This window comes from Thamnophis sirtalis, unplaced genomic scaffold (assembly GCF_051295495.1).
Source record: "Thamnophis sirtalis isolate CommonGarterSnake01/CBP01778 unplaced genomic scaffold, rThaSir2_p1.2 scaffold_7, whole genome shotgun sequence".
Lineage (NCBI taxonomy): Eukaryota > Metazoa > Chordata > Lepidosauria > Squamata > Natricidae > Thamnophis > Thamnophis sirtalis.
Genome location: NW_028261387.1, coordinates 66,957,427 through 66,977,394, shown reverse-complemented (window position 1 = coordinate 66,977,394; position 19,968 = coordinate 66,957,427). Strand labels below are relative to the sequence as shown.

The 19,968-nt window shown below is 38.0% G+C and overlaps 1 protein-coding gene across 6 annotated transcripts in view; it reads left to right on the top strand.

Moving 5' to 3' along the window:
* Positions 1 to 19,968, top strand: part of DLGAP4 (DLG associated protein 4) — a 399,144-nt gene that overhangs the window by 367,249 nt on the left and 11,927 nt on the right. For 4 of the 6 annotated variants that reach the window (XM_014053169.2, XM_014053172.2, XM_014053171.2 and 1 more), the window contains one exon: positions 17,193 to 17,554. In XM_014053169.2, the coding sequence (XP_013908644.2) occupies positions 17,193 to 17,554 (362 nt within the window). Of the gene's footprint in view, positions 1 to 17,192; positions 17,555 to 17,839; positions 17,888 to 19,968 lie in introns of those variants that run through there. The other 2 variants (XM_014053173.2, XM_087720338.1) reach the window with 2 other exon arrangements.

The window sequence follows — 19,968 nt, the reverse complement described above, 5'->3', positions numbered from 1 at the left end:
TTAGCTTTTCAAGATCAGTTTCAGTAGGTGTTGTCAAGAGGAAGAAGCAAAGTTTGACAAGCAAGTGGTTGGGGCAAGGTTAAATGTCCATTATCTTTTACTGTATTTTCAGTTTATTTGAGAGTTAAAGGGGCTGGCTGCAGGCTACATATTCAACATAACTATGTCAGTTGCTTATAATAGTCAAGTATGTTACTGGTACAGCATAATCAGTTTTGTACAACATTATTACAGGTGGACTTAGTCTCATTCTTGCTTGTATAAGAATTAAATATGGGGAAATTCATTCTCTGTGTGTGTGTGTTTTTGTATGTGTGTGTGTGTTTTTGTTTTTGTTTTTTTAGATGAAATAGAACATATCTCACTCCAGGATTTAAACTAACAATCCTCTTGTTAGTTTACTACAGCTACAATATTATTCCATAACTTGTTCTGGCTAAACCCATTGCTTTAGTTGTAGGCTGTGAAAAATCTTCCCAAACAGGAATGGCAATTCCAGCAGGCAGCTGTCTAATGAGAATACAAGAAACCTGTTCCCTAAGCAACTAAGTATGTGGGATGCTGCTAAGCAACAGCCATCTGGAACCCAGTTTATATTTCTTGGAATGTACCAGCCATTTGGCTGGGCTGGATATTTGCATACAGTTGTAACTCTAGCTATTATAGGAGAAATCTATTGAACCATCTTGTCAACTCCTAGTTACAACTGTATGCTAATGTGTCTAAGTCAGTGTTACTCAACCTTGGCAACTTTAAGATGTGTGGACTTCAATTCCCAGGATTTTCTAGTCATCCATGAAGTTTACATGCCTTAAAGTTGCCAAGATTGAGAAACATTGGTCCAAGTAGTTGCTTGAAACTGAACTCAGCTTGAGGGAATCTTTACTTTTCTCCTCTCCAGTGCATCCATATTCTGTTTTAAATATCGATTGGCCTAAAGCTGATTGTTTCTTTTGCCTTTTGAGCTCAAGGTAACTATGTTTCGGTATAGCTACGCATAATTTTCAGTCATTTTTCAGAAGGTGCTTGTTATTTTCTCCCATCTTTCACAAGTCATTCTGAATACCAGTTGCCAAGGTATGTGTTCAGTTGTCCAATGTCCTATATTTGCTCCAGATGCCATTGTTCATTGTCTTTTCTGAACAATCCTATTATATTTATTCATTTCAACCATTAGCCATTAATGTATTCAGTACATTACATGTATTCAGTAAATGTATCAGCATTTTTAACGTAGGGTTGCCCAAATGTAACAGCTGTATATAGTTCTTTAAAGCTGTTGTGTCTTTTCCTAGAATTTGGAATTGTAATATGCCCTCAGTAAAAAAAAGTACAAAGCTGCTTTAAAAAGTTATAGGCACATGCTACAGCCTTGCCCCTGTATGGTCCAAATCATATTTGTTTTGAACTCTAAGTATGCTGCAATGTAATTTAATATGGCTTACATTTTACAAGCCCTTTTCTGGTGTGAACAAGAAAGACACAAACCCAAGAAGAAGAATTAACAATCCTATTAATGTCCATTCTGGTTACATCAGAGGGCATTACCTTTCTCTCAAAGGATGACCCAAAAGGTCACACGCTTGTCCAATTCAGCATAAAATGCTTATAAAATCTTCAGATGAAAAATTCTACAACAGTGAACTGAATTATGCTAGAGGACAACTAATTAGAATGGGATGTTCAAAACTAATGTGGTATAGTCGTGCAATTAGGAGATAATTCCCTTGGAACAGTTGTTACCCTAAATAAGGGGTCAGCAACCCATAGGTCATATACATACCCTGTTTGGTAACCCTGGCATGCCTATAGTAGTCTAAAATTGCCCTGCTGCAATTAGGCAGCAAAATGTCCATTTTTCAACTACATTTGCTTTCAAATGAGGCAAATGAATGTATTCAAAGAAGTTTAATATACTTTTGCCTCCTTCCAAGCACCCAGAAAGGGGGAAAGAGGGAGATGTCTACAGATACATTTCCAGAGCTATCATCTGCAGGACCAAACATGCCTCCTGGGGTTCTTGGAAGCTTCCAATAAATTAAGTGCAACTCTGGCCAGAAATAAAAAAGCTGCTCAGCCCCATGTCATATTGTGGAGAACATCTAGATGAGTGCCCTGTCATTCAGCGTATAAGTGGCATTTAAAACTCTTCAATTAAGGCATGGGAGGCTGCTTGCCATGGAGGAGCAACTGTTGGCAGAAACAGACATTTCTTGCCAACCACAACGAATGTGCCATAGCACATCCTCCCCCCGGGAATGCCTTAGGCAATGGGCCTTGCAGGCCCTGGGAAGCAGCTAAGCTTCTTATCCCCAAAGAAATGAAGAAACATCTATAATTGACTTGGTAACTGCATTATAAATTATTATTTATTTGTCTTGTTCCCCCTTTTCCCTTGTCTTTTGTGAGCCGCCCGGAGTCCTCCGGGAGTGGGCGGCATACAAGACAAATAAATAATAAATAATAATAATAATTTTCCTTGGTGATGGAAATAGTACCTGACACATGAATGTTGATACTTATTTATTTATTTTATTTATTTATTTATTTATTTGGAGGGGAGGCTTCTAGCTTCTGATAAGCATAGAGCAAAACAGCAAGCATTTATCTTCCCCTCCCCCTCTTTTTTGTTTTAAGAAACATCACAGCTGTTCACTGGAGCCTCATTATTATGTTATTGTGTTAACTAATGGTTTCCTTGGAGATACCAGGATACCTGTTTACATGGCTCAGGTTTTGTAGACTTTACTTTCCTGCCATGTGTGTCTGACCTCAGTATATTCACAAATCAGGTGAGTTTCCCTTCAATTGTCCAGGCTTTCTGACAGGATAGTTTGATTGAATGTTGAATGTTCTGTGTTCTACCAAGTATCAAAATAGATGTTCCCCACCATTTTTAGTTTGCTTGTTTTAGTTTCTATTGCGGTTTTAATTTTAGAGATTATTTTGATTTTAGTTAAATGAACAGCTTGATCAACAACGTGTTTGGAATGCTAGAGAACTTTAGTAACTCTGGAATAGACATATTGGTATGTGTACTATGTTTTTTTTTAATTAAAAAAAAAACTCCATTGGGGGAAAATAGATGATATTTTTTCAGCATTTCAAACCTACAGGTAGACTGTTGTAAGTGGAGTTTCTCTGAATGAGCTATTACAATATTTCTTAGTGTTCTCAGCTGTTCTGTCCAAACACATCTGGAGGGTGAAGTTGGAAAAAGCTATTCTCAAGTAATAGAGGGAGTTAACCTACTTAACATTTAAACATGAAGTAACAAGGTGTGTTAGCTTTAAAGCCATGTGTAACAAGTTCTGTTCTGACCTACTTGAATTTCAAAAAGTATTAGTGCACAGCTCCGTAAATAAGCTTGGAATGACTGCAGTCTCATCAGATTAGTTTGTGCTGGGCAGTGGAACATGGTGAAGATAATATGCATACCTCCTCATCTCTCAAAGAAAAACTGGATTAACAATTACATTCTAGCAAGCTTTGGGGCATTTTTGCTGGTAAGTCAGGAATTGGGAATTCAAAAAGTCAAGTCCAAATTCACAATGACCAAGAAGTCATTTGCACAATCAGTCATTTGTCGATTGTTGTGGGGGTTTTTTTCATCCAAATGAGTACAATGTGGCTTTATAAAGTGTCATTGACAATCTGTTTGGCATGTGCGATTTGTATATTTCTTGCTAGATATTTCTCTGCTATGTACAAAGCATTCAGTGTATTTATATGGATCGGATGGGGTACAAGGCTGAGCATGTGGTCTGCCTTCTGTAAAACAACAGGTTCTATTGCTTTAAAACATTCCATTGTGTAAGAGCGTTTCCCTGGCCTCTTGCCATCTGCAAGTCTCAAATTAGGAAAAATCTATTGCCCTAAAGAAAGCTATTAATATTAACTCAGCAACTGATATGCAGGTCATGTTATGCCAAGGTTTGCTTAATTATGAATGCATCCCATTTGAGTGGAGTCTTGTAATAGGCTAAAACCGATGATCCTCCATGGGTGGGGATTTTAGTTTCCCAAACTTCAGGAACAATCATTCTAGCTGGGGAATATGCAGAGCTGAAGTGAAGAAAACTAGAAGGGGCCCAGGCTGGGAAAGGCTGTCATAATCATTTCCAAAAGATCTGTGTTAACAGGGTCTATTAAGGCAAGATATCCTAGCTTCTTACTTGAGACATTATAACAGAATAGCAGATTATGGTTGCAAAAAAGTAAAACAAGTGTCTGGGAACATCTTTCCCAAATTAAAAAAATATTAAAATGTACAATATAATTGCAGGACGTATTACCTAATGCACTTAATTATGCACCTAATGCACCTAATTAATGTACATTACCTAATGTACCTTAATGCACTTTAATAATTGCATATGGGACCCCATAGGGCAATGGTGGGATTCAAAAAATTTTATTACTGGTTTACTACCTGGGCATGGCTTGGTGGGCGTGGCAGGGGAAGGATACTGTAAAATTTCCATTCTCTCCCCACTCCAGGTGAAGGTTACTGCAAAATCCCCCATTCAGCTGGGACTCGGTCAGCAGAGAATAGATGGGGGTGGGGCCAGTCAGAGGTGGTATTTACTGGTTCTCCGAAATACTCAAAATTTCCACTACCGGTTCTCTAGAACTGGTCAGAACCTGCTGAATACCACCTCTGCCTTAGGGCGTGTCAAAATTTTCAATTTCCAAACAGGGGTGCTCAAAAGTTGTGACATGCCTTGAGGATGTATTTTGGTTATTTTTATATAATTTAGATGCGCTTGACCAGTAACTATATAAATATCATAACGTTTTAACATTTGTGGCAGTATTTCAGTTTGAAATACTGTCTGTAGACCTGTGTGAGGTGATCCTAGAAAAACTACATTTTTTTGTAGAAAATTGTAAATTGTTTTTGTAAAAGCTACAAATCTCTGTGCTCTGAATATTTAAAACAATTACCTTTTTCTCCAGGTAGAAATGTAACGTAGCAGGAAAAGTGTCAGTCTTAGGCATTAACATTTGATATAGTAAAGTGCTGCCAGTGCTATATGTATCAGGGATGAAATGCTACTGGTTTGGACAGGTTCACCCGAACCAGTAGTAAAAATGCTACCTTGGAACCGGTATTTTCAACAATCAGCTGGGAAATGATCAGCTGTGACGAGCGATTTATATTAGCTAGAATCATCGGATTTCCTGCTTTCTAGCTAATCTAAATCACATGGCACAGCGGATTCCCCCCCCCCTTCGTGGTCCTACTTACCTTTTCAGTCTCTGAAGGTTTCAAAATGTTCCTTTTTTAGCGCTGGGTGGGCATGCCTCAGATGTACATGCATGCAAAGTGCACATGCACCCACAAAGCACACACTTGGTAGCAGACTCACCAAACCAGTAGCCGACTTCAGAGGATTACACCACTGATATGTATGCATTGTTTAGAAAGCCACTTTTCAGCCATTTTATGTCTGTATGCTGTGTTCTTCTGTAAGTGCTTACTCAGACATAAGTTCCAGTAGTAGCCCTTGATTTACAACCATTTGTTTAGTGTCTGTTAAAGTTACACTGGTACTAAAAAGGGTGACTTATTATTGTTTTTCATACTTATGACCATTACAGCATCCCCATAGTCACATGATCACGTGGCAACTGGCATGTATTTCCCAAGGTCATGTGAATACCTTTTGCAACTTTCTGACAAGCAACATCAGTGAAGAAGTCAGACTCACTTAACAACCGTGTTACTAACTTAACAATTGCAGTGAGTCACTTAAATGTGGCAGGATAGGTCGTAAAATGGGGCAAAACTCATGCAATAACTGTCTTGCTTAGCAATGGACATTTTGGGCTCAATTGTGGTTGTAAATTGAGGACTACCTGTATATAGTGTTCCAGCTTTAATATATTAAATGAAGACTTTGGTTGCCTAGAAACCAGCAATTGAAATCTCATAATTGCCAGTGCTAATAAAATATTAATCAGAAGTTTGGACGATTGTATGAAATGCTACTGTAAGTGTTGCCATAGGCAAGATTGAGCATCTCCTAAACATTTACCGTATTTTTCAGAGTATAAGACACACTGGAGTATAAGACGCACCAAGATTTTGAAGAGGCAATTTTTAAAAAAAAAGTTTTTGCACTCTGCAGATCTCCCCAAACCGGCCTGTTTTTCACTCGTTTCTGCCCTCCCCAGCCCCCAGGAGAACTCTGGAAGCCTCCTAAAGGCTATGCACAACCATTTTGGTGAAGGGGGCAGGGTTTCAGGAGGCAAAAAATGCTATATTCAGTATATAAGACGCACCCAGATTTTCAGCCTCTTTTTTGAGGCAAAAAGGTGCATCTTATACTCTGAAAAATACGGTATGTTTGAAATGAATTTTCTAGAATAATATGCACTTTGTTGAATTATCTATTAAGAAATAAATTCCAGGTGGAAGCCTTGAGGGATTAAGTGTCTTCAGTTCTTCAGAAAGCAGGTGGGAATTTCCAATGTGATACAGAGTTGGGTGTTGGATTAGGGTTGGGAAGACATCATTTGAAATCCACCCTGAGCCACAGAAATGTATTGGGAACTCCGATCTAGCCACTGTCTTTGCCCAATCTTCTTTGCATGATAGTTGTCGTGGGGATAACATGAAAGAGAATCCTCAGAGAGGTTGCCTTGGTGTATAAAATACATGAAAAAGTTCTGCATGTTGTAAATATATCCGTTTGGGAAATATTTCTTGTTTGACATGCCAGTTTTGATTCTTTGAGACATTTCAACTCAGTTTCTCCCCTATGCAACTAAAAAGCAGATAAAGCACAGTGGGTTGTTGATGGATCATACTATCTTTCCCAGCTTTCCAACAGATTTTTCAAGTTAGAATCTTCTCTCTCAGCTACATTTCCTATTGAGAATAAGAAATAACAAATGCATCATGTTCTGCTTGTATGGCTGAATAGTTCCCACTGGAATATATCAGAGATCAGAAGAATTGAAAAAGTGGAGGAGTTTACTAGGTGATTAAAGAAATACCCTGCTCAGATTGATTCATAGCATCTTTTCATCCTTTCTTCCAATAGTGAAGAAAAGATCCCAGCATTCCCAAAGCTTGTAGTTCCTGAATAACAAGTAATGCACGAATAGACTCTCCGCTTTTGTTGTCATTTTGCCTTACATTCTTTAAAAACTATTCTGATGCTTCCAGCTAGACTGCGACTTGGTTTACAATTTTTTTAAGTTATTGCTTAAAAGGGTGGATAAAAATAAGATGATTTTAAAAAATAAAAAAATCAGATTTTAAAAAAATCAAATGTATTTTAATAAAATGCTTTTGGAGTAAAAACCTATCTAAAGATAGTTTTCTATTTTAAAAGATTATTTATGCAGATTATGTTGACTTGTTGGATGGGAACCTAAAGGATACTATATGATATAAGAAGAAATATGAATATGAAAGAAAATCTAATATGTGAAAATCCCCCCCCCCCAAAAAAATGGAGTAAATAATTTTGGTTTATAGATAAATAGTGAAAAACTAGAGGAAGTTAGTGAATTAGTGTACCACAGGTGAATGTTGACTAACATTCATCTGTGGTATACTAAAGGGAGCTGAATAGAGAAATTTTGAAATGTGCAAGTGCTGATTAAAATGCAAAAGTTATGTGATTTGTTGCAAATGAATATATTGAAAAAATTGAAAATGTACATAAGAGAATCCTTTATTATATGGAGAATTGGGGGTATGTGCTAAAAGATTGTTGGATGAAATAAAGAGGAGGTAGAATCTAAAACGGGTGTCAAACTCAATTTCATTGAGGGCCACATCAGGGTGGTGTTTGAACATGAGGGACCGGGATGGGCATAGCTAGCTTGATATTACTCATGTTGGGGGATGCCTGCATTGGCCTGGGAGCTCTGCTAGTGAAAGTGGGCTCCCGAGCTCTGTTTTCCCTGGAAGAGGGTTGCAGGAGGCCGTCACAGAGAAAAACAGAGCTCAGGAGCCTGTTTTCGCTGGCAGAGGCACTGTGGGCCAGTCCTTCACTGTTTCCAGGACAGCCCTGCAGACCAGATCTAAGCACCCTGTGGGCCGAATTCACCCTCCCCCCCCCCCCGCCCAAGCCTTGAGTTTGACACTCCTGATCTAGAATGAACGTGTGTTGAATTAACATGGGCTGAATGGGCTACTTTGGAAGTAGTGGTTCTGAAATACAATACCTAGTGGTTCCGATATAGAAAGAGAAAGAAGAAGGATTACACTGCAAATCTGTGAAGAAAGAGTGAATGACTTGATAGGGAGGTGATAACCTTATTGGGATGTAACTAATTAAGAAATGAAATGATAGTACATTGTTAATTGTAGAAAAAAATTGTAAGAAATACTCTCTGTTTAAATTGAGTTAGAAAATGTACGCTGTTTATAGAAAAATATACCAATGGAGACAATAAGAAAGGAAAATTTGATGTAACTTTGAAGGGGCAATTGAAGATATTGCCCCTTTGTTCCTATAATATGTATAATTTGCTTTGAATAAAAAACCTTGAATGGAAAAAAAAGGAAGGTGATAAGTAAAATGTGGGTGGATGGAGATGGTGAGATTCTGAAAAGGAGAATGATAAGTAAGAAGTTTAAGAACAAAGGCAATATATGAAGTGGTGTCCGGGCATAGTTTGCAAATATAGAAGGGACATGAAAAGATACAATGAACAGTGTTGATGTAAGCTAGGGTTAGCTATGTTTCCTTTTCTTATCACATGCTTTAATTTATTACCATACTTTGTCTTACTTGTTTCTCTTCTGTGTATAATGTTGCTTATCGAAAATAGTGCAGTGGGGATACATGATCATAATTGCTATTCAAAATACTGGGTTATTGTATCTTTTGACAACACTAAGGTCAAAACTGGCAATTTTGTATAGGTACTTTGATTAATTATTCTTAGGCTTTAGTTATCCAGATTTTCCAGCCAAAGTTTAAAACTTTGGCCGCTTGCTTGCAAGCTGGAAATATTTTAAAATACAATACTTGGAATTTAATGTTAAACAGTTTTCTGTGAAATATTCATTTCTTTACTTTTTTATCAAATTGATGTATGTGGCTGTCCATCTCAAAGAAATAACTCTGGGCAGCATACAATAAAACAATCAAAACGTTGCACAACAGCCACTTAAAAACAAATAAATAAAAATCAAGGATTATATTCAATTAAGCACCACTCACTAAAACAACAGATTTAGTTTGAATTCTTGAGGTTATCTGCTTTTTCTTTTGAGAAAACTGGTGTTTGGCTTCAGACTGTATGGACAGTATCTGGGTGAAAAGCAAGGATCGAGATGATAATGTGAGAACTGAACTGTATGAGTTAGACTTCTACATAGCTCTATTATCAGGGCAGAATTACAATTTTAATTTTTTTTAAATATAGAGCAACATTTAAAAGCAGTTAAAAGGTTGAGAAAGCAGAAAACATAATTGCATAGTCTTTATAAAGATGTGTGATTATACACAAGTTGCAGGCTTTCAAACTATACCACACTTCAGAATGTAGCAAGGTGGAAGGTAGTTATAGAGCATGTGTTAATGACTTTTCCTAGAACTGATTAGATAGATCAGAATTTATAGCCTACAGGTAACTGTTTCAGTCAACTGTTTCAGTCCTTCCAACAGCTTTTCTCTCAAAACATCCAAAAATGGATTCTCTGATCTTGTGGTTAGGATGAATCATAGTTGGGACAAAGCCAATTCACTGGTGCTGTGAATTAAATAATCATTGGTATCTGTAACCAGCGATGGAGAAAAAGTTAGATCTGTTTGTTCTGCTTGCTTGTTTAAAGGGTAATAAAGACTGTTGCTAATGTTGTTCCTCACCTCTGAAGCATTTTTCTTTTTTAAAATCAACAGATTAACAAAAAACAGAGAACATATCCTCCCACTCCTTTTTTAGTTGTTGTTTCCTACATTGTTTTTTTTTTGGTTGTCGGGAAAGAAGAAGTCATAAACCAGTTTGTAAATAATTGATATGGTGGTCTTTGAAGAAAGTTTCGTTGAATTGCAGCCTCAATTGATAGGTGATTAAAGAAGTGCAAAGTGGTTTCTGATTAGTTTATAATTCTGAGGATTTACTTTTTTAAATTGCTTTTCCCAATTGCAATTTTTTGTTGCGTTTTAACCAGTAACTCATTCATTTTATATATTGGTTTATAGGTCATATCCTCTTACCTTTTTAATTTTCATATGTTATTCTCCGACTCAGATTAATTTAGTCTAGAAAAGGCTGTGTGTATGTTCTGTTCTTCCTCCAGGTTTATGGTTTCCCCACTGTCTGTTATCCACATAGACATCCCATAAAGTAGGTTATCTGATAGATAACAGGTCATGATCATGTTAAAGGAGATTCATGCTTATATCTGGATGGGAATTATGATAAAACTTGGAATTCTTCAGTCCTAATAAAACACGATATCTACTAAGCCATTACCTCTATACTCTTGTTCCTTCTTTGTGGTTATTATTATTTCTGGACCATAGAGATAAATCTTATGATGAGGAGCCCTTTCTTGTAACACAAAATACTTCATAACCTCAAACTGTAGGTACATCATATTATGGGAGTTCCCAGGAAAAATCTTATCTTCTCTCTGAGAAGAAAGAGAGGTTTAGAGAAAGATTTGAATTTATAACTCCTTGTTTACTCGTCTTCTGTTTAATTGTTAACTTTTTAATTGCTTTCACTTTATTTTAATGGTTTGACATGTACTGTTGTGAGAGTTTTATTGTAAAAGATGGCCTCTAAATTAATGGTGCAGTGAAAAGGCAAGACCAAACTTAGACTGTTGGCTAGATTTAGAGATTTGTAGCTGACCAAGAGATGTTCAAGAAGGGTTTGAACCAGAGGTGGGATTTTACCAGTTCAGACCAGTTCGGGCGAACCTGTAGCTCTGAAGATCAGCTGGGAGTGAACCGGTTTTCTGCCACGAACAAGTGGGCCCGCCCGCCTGTCCCTGCTCTTTACTTACCTTTATCTTACAGGTGAGTTGTGCTGCAGAGTGGATTGCTGCACCTCAGCTGTTTTTCTTCCCAAGCAGCAATCTGAAATTAAGTATTCTCTAAACTGTGCGCACACATGCAGCACACATCTTGGTGCATGTGCACGCTCAGCAAACCAGTTGTTAAACCGGAAATATCCCACCCCTGGTTTGAACCAGTTCTGCTTAGTAGTGATGATGACAGGAAATTATAGAATCAGACCGACACTTTGCTTAGCTGGGAATTGTAGGTTTTCATCTGAAGTGGAATCAATTAACCATCTCCACCATCTAAATTTAGAAAACTACATTCCATTTCTTTGGTCCTAGTGATGAGTGAAGGATTATTTTAAGAGATTACCATGCAAAGGCTCCTTGAAATCTAAACCAAACCTCATTTATGCATTCTGAAATATATTTCAGAATTTTTTATTGAATCATATAGAATCTGTACTTTCAATTTTATACCTAAGGCTCCAGTATCTTTTTGAGTTTGTATTGGGTCTGTAGATTGGATCAGGAAGTCAAAATACATCCAATATATGGCAGTGGGAAGCTGCTTCTGGACTGTTGCCAAGAAAACTCTGGGTTGGGGCCAGTAGTCAATGAGAGATTAATATAATTTCCAAGTGTTTTTAATAACTGCTGCATTATTTAAATAAGAAGCTGGCTGTCTATTCCTTGTTGGCAAATTATGTGTGAAACAACCATAACCATACTTGATAAAAATAGGAGATTTTGGATTAAAGTATGGATTAACAAAAAAGAATTACAGCTTTATATCCTTAGCTATTGTGTAGTTGCCTATATTTGGCAGTTCTGTTTAAAGTGAGTCATTGTTCTTCAAATGCTTGCGTTTGCTTAGAAAGAAACAGCAAGCAGAGGAAGGAATGCCTCACATCGCTGGAAGATAGCAGGAATCACCCAGTAGGGTTGTGGATTCACTTCATGGTTCAGATAACTAAATGCTTGGACACCCCACCCCACCCCACCCCGAGATCACATCCATTCAGCATGAAGAATATTGTTCATTTTCCTAAAGAAAAATGAATAGTTGCCCATGTGAACAGCTGTGTAACCTATTTTAATAGTCTTTGTTTTCACTTCAAATAATCTGCACATTATATTCTTTGTTTTGTGCAAGAAAATTTAGGAAAGTAGCAATTTATCACTGGCAGACTTATATTTCATCCAGGAGATATCATTGATATCAAATACATGTTAGCAATCTGAGGTAAATTTTGACTGAATTTCTTGCCTAATAGTTGTGCTTCATTTCATAGTTTAAGCAGTAAGGCAAAAACACAACGTTATCTGAGTTAGCTTTGCATGTTGCTTACATGTTATGAGTTATTTAATATAGTTGGTGAATAGGCCACTTAGATTTACAAAAGCAACCCACACACACACACAAACCCACAAACCAACAAACCATATTATGGCTAAACTGCATGATGTATAAACCCTGTCTTTGTATGATCATTGAGATAAATGATTGTCATTTGTCATAGTTTGAAATTCTTGGAATAGTGTGCTTTAGAATATGTGTTATTTACATTCTCTTATTTCAGAGAATGAAATAGGACAATGTTGTATGAAAGTATTGAGCTCTTTCGGGATGAAAGGTGAATAAATTTACATACGTAAACTTGGGTATGATTGAGAATTATATCTAATTTGATAAATATGTCTGAGAATGCAAGTCCCAATTCATAGAATCAAATGACACATTATCAGGCTCGATACCTTGCTGATTTGATTTTACATAGAAGCTAGTATGAGTCGCTCTGGATAGAAAGATGGCTGGCATATAAATTTAATAAATAAAATAATGGAAAAACAGTGCCACTCTGTCTTAATTAAATTAAATTAATTAAAATATAACTAATTTATCTTAATTGTAAATTATCTTAATTTACAAGCTTCTGGGTTACACATTTATTTTTAGAAACTTTCTCTAGCAAGGTGGTATATATGGAATCACCCTTCATTTTATCTTTATAGCCCTGTAAGAACCCTGTGAATTTAGTTGGGCTTAGAGAAAATGACAGGCCCAAAGTCATGAACTGAGTTCCATAGCAGGAACATGAAACTGGGTGTCCCAGACCTAATCAACACCTTAACATTTGTCTTGAAAAACACAAATAAGCATTAAAGATAAACATGAGAGACTGGAGGAGTTGATGGGGACCAGTCTCCGCTGTTTCGTTTCCAGAAAATACATATTTTATTATTGGCTACATCCACAGCAGCTGTTTTATCAGAACACCTAAAACAGTGTTTCTCAACCTTGGCAACTTGAAGATGTCCGGACTTCAACTTCCAGAATTCCCCAGCCAGCATTCGCTGGCTGGGGAATTCTGGGAGTTGAAGTCCAGACATCTTCAAGTTGCTACGGTTGAGAAACACTGACCTAAAATATACTCTCAAAATTCAAAGTGCGTTCAGTATGCAAAAATTCTAGTATTTTAAAATTATCTTAATCAAAGATTTCCCAGTTCTTGTGTCCATTACTTTCCAGTTTATTTATTTTTTAAGCATATAATCCATTAAATATAGCAATACTAAAAACATATCTAGAATGATGGTTACTTGCAAATGGAATGGCTATAAGTGCAATCAGGAATCATATTACAACAAGGGTTTTGTTTTTTTAGATGGAGTAGATTCACAATCTCAGCTGGGTTTGATTAAGTAAATAGTAGATGCGCTGCCAAAGTGAGCATGATTAAACTGTAAGTCACTGTCTGCTTTTAACAAAGACAAGTGAATTAGTCATGACGGATATAAAAGTTATTTTCCTTATATTGCACTTTTTTCCATATGTACTTTGTTCATTACTATGAATGATTTGGCTTTTAATCAATTCCCTTAATTCTATTTTTTTTAAAAAACAAACATTGAATCTCTCTTTTGCATTATAGCAATTAGCTGTAAATTTGCAAACTACTTTAGAATTTTCTCTTTCCAGTGCTGAATACAAATGTGTCAACACTTTAAAAGCCATCTTTGTTTTCCCCCTGATAATCCCTGTACTTGTAGATATCCCAAGATAATTTCTCTTGTAGGTATATCTACCAGAAATATAAGATCCTTAATATAAAGTTATGTTTTTTTAAAAAAAAAATACTGGAAGTGTAGAAACAAATTATTGTGATCATAATAGTAACACCAATGAAGATGGAATACTGGAACTTGTGTGGGTTTTTTAATCCAGGTTTTCCATTTGGGGTTAAAGACATCCTGTTATCATGTTACCATGCTTTCCCGAAAATATGATCTACCCCAAAAATAAGTCCTAGCTTAATTTTTACATGTGCACCCAATACAAACCTACCAGTGGTGGGTTTCAAAAATTGTTCAAACCTACTCTGTGGGTTTGGCCTCCTTTGTGGGAGTGGCTTGCCGCCCATGTGACCGGATGGGAATGGCTTGCCGCCCATGTGACCGGATATGAAATTATGAATTAGTACTTAGGTCGGTCCAAGTAGCTATTCACAAACTCTGGCATTGAAGCATGCAAGTCTTAAAGCTGTCAAGTTACAAGATCTTTGCACCCCTAACCCTTTAGAAAAAAAACTAGGGGTCTTCAAACCTGACAGCTTTAAGACCTGTGGACTTCAACTCCCAGAATTCCTCCTCTAGTCACGTTGACTCAGGAACTCTGGCATTGAAGCATGCAAGTCTTAAAGCTGTCAAGTTACAAGATCCTTGCACCCCTAACCCTTTAGCAGTGGTGGGTTTCAAAAAAATTTGGAACCTCTTCTGTAGGTGTGGCCTGCTTTCCAGGTCCACTGGTGGAACCTCTTCTAACCGGTCTGGTAGATTTGATGAACCGGTTCTACCGAATAGGTGCGAACTGGTAGGAACCCACCTCTGAAGCCTAACCTCAAATTAAGACCTAATTAAGATCCCACCCACCCTGCAGTGCAGGGAGCGAGGTAAGGTGCATGGGTAAAAAGTAAGCTAGGGTGGGGATGGGGGATGGAGCTGCCCTACTTACCAGGCCTTCCACACCTGCCTCACCTTTCAGGCTTCTTCTGCAGCCGCTTGCCACCACTTGCATGTGTCCCTCCCTTGCTTCCATTTTGCCATCAAAGCCTTCTGGAAAGCCCTCTGCAGCCGATAACAGAGCATCGGAGCTCTGTTTTTATCGGCTGCAGATGGCATTCGGGAAGGCTCTGAAGGCAAAATGGAAGCTAGGGACGATGCTTATGGGCAGTGGCAAGCAGCCACAGAAGAAGTGGGCCGGCAGTAGGCTCCTGGGTGGGGCTGTTGATGCCGCTGCCACAAGGCAAGTCAATAATCCCCCCCCCAAAAAAGAAGCCCTAGCTAGTGTTTTTCAGGGGGTCAAAAGAAAAAAAGGTCTTATTTTCAGGGAATCATGGTAGGTGGAACTGAGTAATACTACTGGTCAATTTATTCAAACTGGTTTAGAATATTTCTGGCCCCATATACAATTGTTCCATTTTGCATCAGAACATGTATACTTTACCTTTCTTTTCAAACAGCAAGTGAGTAAGAAATGTGTTTGATTTCAGTCCAGGTTTTCTTAGTAAGATACATTAAAAACTCACCAATACATATGCTGGCACTTTGGGCTTCAGAGTGTCAACACTGTTGTTATCCTTTCAACAGAGAAATCTTTCACCATAATTGCTGTTCCCTGCAAAAATAAAATCATTTAAAACCTGCTACAATAAATTTCTTCAAAAAATTTAAACCCTAAAAATATAAGCTATGGTGTTCAAAAATAAGTCTTAGGGAGAAAAAGAAAAAAATAAGATACATATGAAAAATAGTTCTTGGCTCCTGTGTTAATTTATTAACATGGGATCCTGCCAAAAAATGTACCTTAAAATAACCATGAATAAATCTTGCGCGACTGTCAGCAAGCCATTCGGTATTGGCCAAGATTAGAGGAAACAAATGCTTGTCTGGAATCATTTGATAGTTACTCATAGGAAATGCCAACTTCTGAAATGTTATTTTCTGGAGGAGGGGTGGAATTCTTGAAACCTAAAATTCTATAAGCATTAAAATAAAGTAGCCAACATCTACAGCTGTGTATTTAGCTGCAGCTAAATGTTTATTTAGGCATCTTTGATCAGATTGTATGTTTCAATAAATTACTAATAAACAGAAGCTGGAACAACTTTTATATGTACAAGCTTTAACCCAAAACCTGAATATATAAATAATATTTCAGAGATTTACTGATTCAAAATAAGAAAAGGGTGAATATGGTAGGTGGAAAGATTTGGGAACCTCTTCAGTGAGTCTGTCTTGGCTATGACAGATGAATATGGTTATATCTCTGGAATGTTTTACACATTCTATTCTGCATGAACAAGGTGGCTCAGTGGCTAAGACGCAGATCTTGTCGATCAGAAAGGTTGGCAGTTTGGCGGTTCAAATCCCTAGGACCTCATAACAGAGTGAGCTCCCGTTACTTGTCCCAGCTTCTGCCAACCTAGCAGTTCGAAAGCATGTAAAAATGCAAGTAGAAAAATAGGGACCACTTTGGTGGGAAGGTAACAGCAACAACAGAAACAGAGATGAGTATCGCCCCCTAGAGTCAGGAATGAACCTTTACCTTTATTCTGCATAAAGAAAAATGGGGAATTCCTCTTGATTCTAGTCCCAGAATGTAGGGGGCCATCAGTAGAGCTTTAATACACAATAACTTTATTATTAATAAAGCCATGTGAAATATGAATCTTTTCTAACAGAATCCTTTGTGGCATTTTTCCTTTTTTAGGTATAGTAGTCAAGATACTGAGGCCGTCAACTGATCATTTCAAATACCAAGAGGTGGCTTAACCAGGAGTTTAAATACAAAATTAAAACTGCAGGCTGCTATGGTGGTTCTGTAGCAACCTAATCTTGCTTTCTAGCTTTCTAGAAGGGTGTTCTTCACTTCCTTCATTATCTTCCAGTCTGTGTTATAATGTTCCTCTTGGTTTTCACAGCAAGGTAGTGCTGGCTAATAGTGTGCTTTGTTCGGGCTGCTGTGTGCTTTTTTTTTTCTTTTTTTTTGCTGGTTAAACTGGGGCATTTTGCAGTGGTGCTTATGAGTTTATCTTAATACAGAGATTTGCAATTGCTCTCTATTCACTAGACTTTTTGCTGCTTTTTCTTTCTTTCTTCCATGACCCTTCTGTCCCTTCACACTTCCTTGCCTCCACTGTCACAGGTTCGGCATGCCTAGTGGGCTATAAAAAGACACCACCACCAGTCCCACCTCGGACCACCTCAAAGCCATTCATCTCTGTCACGGTGCAGAGCAGCACTGAATCGGCACAGGACAACTACCTGGATAACCAGGACCAAAAGAGTGACGTCAACAGCCAGTCGGGACTGAGCAATTCCTCAGATAGCTTAGACAGTAATAGGCCACCTAGCGTAACAAGAGGAAACATCACCACTCCAGCCAATGAGCCTCCTGAGTTACCCCAGAAAAATGCATCCTTGAAGAGCGACAAAGGAACGTTGACTAACGAAGAGCCAAAGGTGGAGAGCATCCCCAAAAGGAAGCTGTCGTCTATAGGAATACAAGTATGGACTTGTTTGTTTTCATTAGTACTAGAAGATGATCTTACTGTAACTATTTCTGTAAATGTGCATACCTGTTTAACTGCACTGAGATTGATGCTACTGCATGCTTCTGGAATGATTTGGCTTTATAAAACCGGGGGGAGGGGGTATTTGAGAAAAAAAATGCCATTGGATAAATTAAGCAACAACAAAGATTCGATTAAAAATGTGCAAGCTCTGTTTTTTAAGGAAATTGTTTCATTCTGATATATTCCCTTTAGATCACCATGCCTAGGTGGAATAAATCACCATGCCCATTCTGATGTATAGGAGGCCACAGAAAAAAGACAGCAGGTAGAATTAAAGTCCTCCCTTAAGGCATTTCTGAACAGAAGTAATCTCTAAATTACTTATGTTTCCTACAATTATCAGTGATAATTAAGGTTGAAGTTATTTGTAAAATTTGTAGATTTGTAGCTTGGAGAAAAACAAACGTAGATAATTTCTGGTCAAAATATATTAGCAAAGGCATGTCATTGTCTCAAACAGAAGCAAGAGATATATCTCTGAATTGGTATGGTAAATGTAAAATGCAGAGCACTGCTTTATTTGAGTATTGCTGCCATAAGGCCATGCTTCTGCAGAATAAGATAACAGGCAATAAAACAGGGCTGGGAAACTATGGCCGCTTTATGACTTGTAGACTGCAACTCCCAGAATTCTTGAGCCACCATCACTGGCTCAGGGATTCTGGGAGTTGAAGTCCACAAAATCATAAAAGGACCATAGTTTCCCAGCCCTGCCATAAAAGAATGGAAAAGCAGGAGAGGAAGCAAACATAACATCCTCATGAGGCTTTTAGGAAATCTACTAATTAGACTACATGGAAGCATAGAAAAGCACCATATTTGGAAATAAATGTCTACTTGTGTGCCATGAGATAAAATAATTGATGTTAAATAAAGTGAAGAGCAACCAAGTATTTAGCCTTCCCTTTTGATTCAAGAAATGGACACAAAAGGAAGCTCATGAAACAAAGGTGTGTATATGCATGTGACTTTCATTTCAGCTCTCCCAAATTGCTGTAGAGTAGGGCTGTCAGACTCCCGGCCCATGGGCCGGCTGCGTCACACACTGGCCATGCCCATATCTAGTTTAGCGAAGGAGGAAAATAGGTCACGTGATGCTACCGTGATGTCAGTTTGTCACCCCTGCTGTAAAGAGAGTGCATGTGCTTTACGAAATCTAATCAGCCTGCTTCTGAAGTAAGATACTTGAAATAAAACCCAGTTATTGTCTTTTTTCACATCATGAACATCATCACATGCTTATTCTTGTCAGTCAATAAAATGTCACTTAGTTTGGGCTTTGCCTTGGCAAATATTCTAATACAGGAATTTTGAAAAGGACATTTTATAGAACTGTTGAAACTGTTAAGCATAGCATTCTACCATGTTTGATACAGCTTTCGGTCAAAGAATCATTAGTTATATTTTGTAAGGAATGTAGCCCCTTAACACTATGGAAATTTCCAGGCAATCTGATGAACATGGTAAGAATGTTACACTACAGGTAATCCGTGACTTAAAACCATTCATTAAGGGATCAATGAAAGTTACATCACTGAAAAAATGTGGCTAACAACCTGTCTTTGCACTTATGATCATCACAGCATCCCTGTGGGTACATGATCAAAGTGCTTGGCAGTCAATGTATTTATGAGAGTTGCCAAGTCCAGAGGTCTGGTAAGCATCATTTGCCTCTTCCCAATCAGCTTCTGACAAGCAAAGAGGGAAGTCAGATTTGATAAATGGTCATTAACAACCATAGTGATTTACTTAACAGTGGCAAAAAGGTCATAAATTGACTCACTTAACAAGGGTCCCAAAGGTGCAGGATGCAACTGGACTTAACAAGTGACTCACCTAACAAGCTTAAATTTCCATTGCTTAGCAACCAAAATTCTGATCCCAATTGTGGTCATAAGTCAAGGACTACCTGTATCCAGCAATGAAAAGAGGGCTAATTCAGGGTTGTTTAATACATTAATACTTGCTATTTGATAGGAAGGTTTGTGATCACATTTTCCTGATACAGTAGTATGCTTTAGAACAGTGTTTCTCAACCTTGGCAACTTGAAGATGTCTGGACTTCAAGTCCCAGAAATCCCCAGCCAGCGAATGCTGGCTGGGGAATTCTGGGAGTTGAAGTCCAGACATCTTCAAGTTGCCAAGGTTGAGAAACACTGCTTTAGAACAACCCCAACCGCTGGGCCGTGGACCAGTACCCAGAACCTGGCCATGAAAGCAGCACACAAGCAGAGCTCCATTTTTGTGGAAATGGAGCTGCAAGCACACTCACCCACCACTCACATGGAACTATTCCATTTCTCTCCCCCCCTCCACCCCCACCCCCACGCCGGTCCGCAATGCCAG